Source organism: Penaeus japonicus, unplaced genomic scaffold, assembly GCF_977035675.1.
Source record: "Penaeus japonicus unplaced genomic scaffold, GWHDUDI00000001_assembly GWHDUDI00000033, whole genome shotgun sequence".
Classification (NCBI taxonomy): Eukaryota; Metazoa; Arthropoda; class Malacostraca; order Decapoda; family Penaeidae; genus Penaeus; species Penaeus japonicus.
The window spans coordinates 381,176-386,175 of NW_028234435.1; the positions used below are offsets into that span (position 1 = coordinate 381,176).

A 5,000-nucleotide genomic window follows, 5' to 3' on the forward strand; every position below is an offset into this window, starting at 1 on the left:
GTTTTTTTTTAAATACCCACCTGTGTTCTTGGTATCATCTTTCAAAATCCTACAAAAGTGTTCTTCATCGTATGTCCTTTATCATGCTTTTGCCTCTCTCTCTCCCCCAGGATTAGCAACGTCGTAGGAACCATCACCGTGAACGGGCGCGAACGCAACCTTCGCAAGTTCCGCAAGATGTCGTGCTACATCATGCAAGACGACCACCTCCACCCCCACCTCTCCGTCATCGAGTCCATGACCATTTCCGCAAATCTCAAACTTGGGGACCGCATGAAGAGACAGCAGAAGGAGGAAGTTGTACGTGTCCTTCTTTTATTTCTGGTGTCTGTTTATCTCTATTTTTATCATTATATGGTTGGATTTTCTTTTCTCTTTTCCATCTCCTTTCGAATGAAACTAGTATGGCAAATTGTATATTACCATAATGGTTAATAGTCATAATTGTGGCTGACTTTTCAGGAAAAAAAAATCCATATCTCTCTCATGTTACTCTATTTCCTTCTCTTGACAGGTAAATGAAATCTTGGAGACCCTGAACCTGACCGAGTGCCGCGACACCCGTGCTATAAGCTTGTCAGGCGGCCAGAGAAAGAGACTGTCAATTGCACTGGAGTTAGTCAATAATCCACCTGTCATGTTCTTTGATGAACCCACAAGGTATGCTGGAGAATGTATTGAACAGCTGGACATGATTTGGCTTGGTGGTTTTATTCATTAGAGTCCTTAAGTTAAGAGTAGGGAATAGCAAGTTTTTTTGTGTTTTTTTAAATTAGATTAGTCTCGTAGGCACCTTCTGTAGTCTGATGGAAATATTCAAAATGGATTTATTTTCAAAAGTAATTGAAACACCCATAATTATAGCATCTAGTTCCAAAGTCATTATGCCATCTAACATCAAAGAAGTGTTAGTTATTATTCATCTACTTAGTTTAATACAGACCTCCACTAAAGAATCTGCTCTCCATTAACAGTGGACTGGACAGCAGTAGCAGCTTCCAGTGCATCAACCTGCTCAAGACATTAGCCCAAGGTGGTCGCACCATCATCTGCACCATTCATCAGCCTTCAGCCAAACTCTTTGAGAAGTTTGACTACCTGTACGCCCTGGCAGAAGGACAGTGCATTTACCGAGGAGCCATCCATGGGCTTATACCTTTTCTGGCAGCGATGGGCTTGGAGTGTCCATCTTACCATAATCCTGCAGATTTCTGTAAGTTTTTATTGTGAATTCCCTCATTGCAGTAACTCCAGTTAGTTGATAATTTTTCAAGTGAGAAATATTTCATATACCATATATTTCATTTAACCCCTAAACGAGATGCATACTAAGATGATGATATTCACATAATGACAGAGAAAATCAGAAAATTATTGTAATATTTTATAAGTATTATCATGTATTATTTGATGTATAGTTTCCAAAAATACAACTGTTTTTTATGGAATTAAATTAGAGAATTTATAGTATGTAAAAGTGATTGTTTAGTGCAGATTATAAGACTTAGTGCAGATTATAAGACTAGGCATCCTTTAGGGGATAAAGTAAGAATCTGAAAGGTGTAGATTCACACAAAATGGAAAACGTTTATTAATAATCTATTTCTCTTGCAGTGATGGAAGTTGCATGTGGAGAGTATGGTGAATTCACTCACAAGTTGACAACAGCAGTCAGATGTGGGAAGTGTGACAACCTCGGCCCAGACAACCACCTAGGAGTTCGAGCAAAACAGCACGTCATAGGTAACGCATTAGTTAAGAGTAGAATCAGTTTGTGAATACTTTACCCATTTGAGTGTCTGTCTATGCCCTGTTTATTTTTTTTAATTAACATTTTGGAATTCACTTGATCTAGGCCTTTCCAATGTAATTGGACTTTGGGGTAAATGAATAGGAAGAATAGGATTGCAGGACAGATGAGGTGAATTAGCCAAGGGAAATAAATTCTTCATAGAATTGCTAAGATGTTTTTTCTTACTTGAGAGGGCTTTACATCAAGGGCAATTTAAGAAAGACTCAACTGCTTTCCCTACAATAAAGGATTCAAAAACCAGTTACTCCTTGAACTTTTTATATTTTGAAGAATACTCCTCTCAATCTTTTGCAGCAGTTCTTCTAGTGAAGAGATAAAGTTTCTTAGTGATTATTATATCAGGTAGATGATTCTCCCAGGATCCTGATCTCACTCAGAACCTACACTGATGGAACTCATGCTAGGTTTATTCTTACCCATGCCAGTGTCTTGTTTAGCAAATTTGTGACTCAAATGAACACAAGTCATCAATAATCAATTTGAAGGTTTTAATTTAGGAGAAAGATTATGCTGACTATGCTACCAAAATGTCTTGAGACTTATGAAAATGTTTTCATTCTCATAATTTGCTTTTGACATGTCCATGTCACATTCTATTGTGTTACCAGTGTTTCTGTTCTTGCCAAGGGTTATTGAAGTTTATAGAAAACAGGTTTAATACCTCACATTGCTACTCCATAGACAGATGATATCAGTTTCCAAAGACATGGACACCTACCTTAAGGTTGTGTTATTAACCCATTCGCGCCAGTTGACGTGTTATCATGATAGTGTGATATCTCGTTCTCCCCGGGTGACATCCTAGAACGTTAAGATCTCTCCCTCAATATTTATGCTTTACATTGTTACATATACACATAATCATCGGAGTTCCATTTGTATAGACCGATTTTTATTCACTTGTGAAAATAATGTAAACGAATACAAAAACCTCCAATTATCAATGGAGCTGGTGAAAAGTTCTCTGAGAGGTGCGTTGCGGTGTTACACAGGGAGAGGTCTCACGCTTAGTCACTGCACGCTTTTGCTATCTAGCCGACGGGAGCAGCATTACACATATATAAACCCCGTCGTGAATGTGTTAAGCAAACTGACTTTACTTGGTAGTTTATGAAAATTGTAACTTATATAAATCTGGGGATATTTCATAGCCTTTTCTCATTCATCTTTTAGAGTAATGCAGACTGTAGGCAATCTAGAAGTCTTAAATCTTTCAGATAAAGCGTATCCTTTTGGAAATACACTGGAACTTGACTAAATACAAGTTTACATGTATTCCCATTTCTCTCTCCAGCCCGGGACACAGACGACCACAGAGAGGCAGGAGGCGGCGGAGACCCATTGAATAGAGGAACCAGTGGAGGTGGTGACAGTAGGACAGGCGAGACAAGGGTCAACCTCTCCTCCACGCGACACTCCCTCCTTGCTTCTGAGGATGAGAGCATTGACGACATCCCCAATTCATTCCCTACTTCTGGATGGAAGCAATTTGTCATTCTCTTTAAACGCACATTCCTTTCCATCATTAGGGATGGGGTGAGTGAACTTGAGATTTTATTATGGGAATAATAGGATTACTTTTGCAAAACGATGTATAACTAATGAAAAGGTATAAATCTCTCATTCTCACACTCCCTCTCTCACTCTCACACATGCTCTCACTCTCACACATGCTCCCATTCTCACACATGCTCCCACTCTCACACATGCTCCCATTCTCACACATGCTCCCACTCTCACACATGCTCCCACTCTCACACATGCTCTCACTCTCACACAAGCTCCTACTCTCACACATGCTCTCACTCTCACACATGCTCCCACTCTCACACATGCACCCACTCTCACACAAGCTCCTGCTCTCACACAAGCTCCTGCTCTCACACAAGCTCCTGCTCTCACACTCTTTCTCACTTTTGCACACTCTCTTTCTCTTACCTTAAACACTCTCTCTCTCTCACTTTCACCCATTGTCACACACTCTCTCTTTCACTCACACACATTCTTTGTCACTAGCTCTCTCTTTTTTTCTCTTGTTATGACTCACTGTATATTGGTTTACTTTGCAGATGTTGACCAAGATGCGTATCTGCTCGCATACACTAATTGGTCTGCTGATCGGACTCCTTTACTACAACATTGGAAATGAAGCAGGCAAAGTGTTTAACAACTCTGGATGTTTGTTCTTCTGTATGTTATTCCTGATGTTCACTGCAATGATGCCCACCATTCTCACTTGTAAGTTATTGTAAGATCTCTCTCACTTTTATTAACATAATATAATATGTTATTACAAAATATAAATCACAAAATTCAGGAATTACAGTTTATATAGTGGATGATCTTAAGATTTGAAATTAACGCTAATTAGAAGGAATGAATACATATAAGTTTTTTAACATTAATATTATAAAAGAATTTTGCATGACATTTGCTTATAACTGTTTCCCATTAAAATCAGCAAAATAATAAACATGATAATTAAAATCTATTTCACCACCATCTTCAACAATTACCTTAATATTTGCCAGCAGTTCTTAATTTACTAACATTTTTACAGTCCCTCTTGAGATGAACGTCTTCATACGAGAACACTTGAATTACTGGTATTCTCTGAAGTCGTACTACCTAGCCAAGACAATGGCTGACATGCCCTTCCAGGTAGGTTGCTCTGATTTTGTCTTTGCTTGTCCGTTGGGCTCCTGAATGTAATATGATTAAGTGTCTTATAAGTAGTACTGAATTCAATGCATTTTTTTTTTATTATTATAATGATAATGAACTTGAGAAGCTCTTAGAGTAAAGATCATTTGTGTTCTGAGGCAGATATAGACTTTTATACCAGGCATCTTAAGAATTAGTCATATAAGGTATAAAAGTAACATTAACAGAAAGGAAATCTTAAGTCTAGAAACTGAGACTGTATAATATACAGTGATTATACAGATAATCATACATTATTACTTCTTTCAGGTGATCTATCCATTACTGTATGTGTTACTGGTGTACTTTTTGACTGACCAACCCCTAGAGGCTCATAGGTTCTTCATGTTCACCACAATGTGTATTATGACATCACTAGTGGCACAGTCTCTTGGTCTGGCCATTGGTGCTTGTATGAATATACAGGTAAGGAGATCAGTTTGTATGTAAGTCTTGTATGCGAGTTTATCACTGTAATTTTACC

The 5,000-nt window shown here is 38.2% G+C and overlaps 1 protein-coding gene across 4 annotated transcripts in view; it reads left to right on the forward strand.

Annotated features, from left to right (window-relative positions):
• Window positions 1-5,000, forward strand: part of LOC122259087 (ATP-binding cassette sub-family G member 1) — a 96,303-nt gene that overhangs the window by 89,046 nt on the left and 2,257 nt on the right. For all 4 annotated transcript variants that reach the window (XM_043025617.2, XM_043025618.2, XM_043025620.2 and 1 more), the window contains 8 exons: window positions 111-300; window positions 515-660; window positions 975-1,213; window positions 1,615-1,743; window positions 3,108-3,349; window positions 3,883-4,051; window positions 4,374-4,474; window positions 4,787-4,942. In XM_043025617.2, the coding sequence (XP_042881551.1) occupies window positions 111-300; window positions 515-660; window positions 975-1,213; window positions 1,615-1,743; window positions 3,108-3,349; window positions 3,883-4,051; window positions 4,374-4,474; window positions 4,787-4,942 (1,372 nt within the window). The remainder of the gene's footprint in view (window positions 1-110; window positions 301-514; window positions 661-974; window positions 1,214-1,614; window positions 1,744-3,107; window positions 3,350-3,882; window positions 4,052-4,373; window positions 4,475-4,786; window positions 4,943-5,000) is intronic.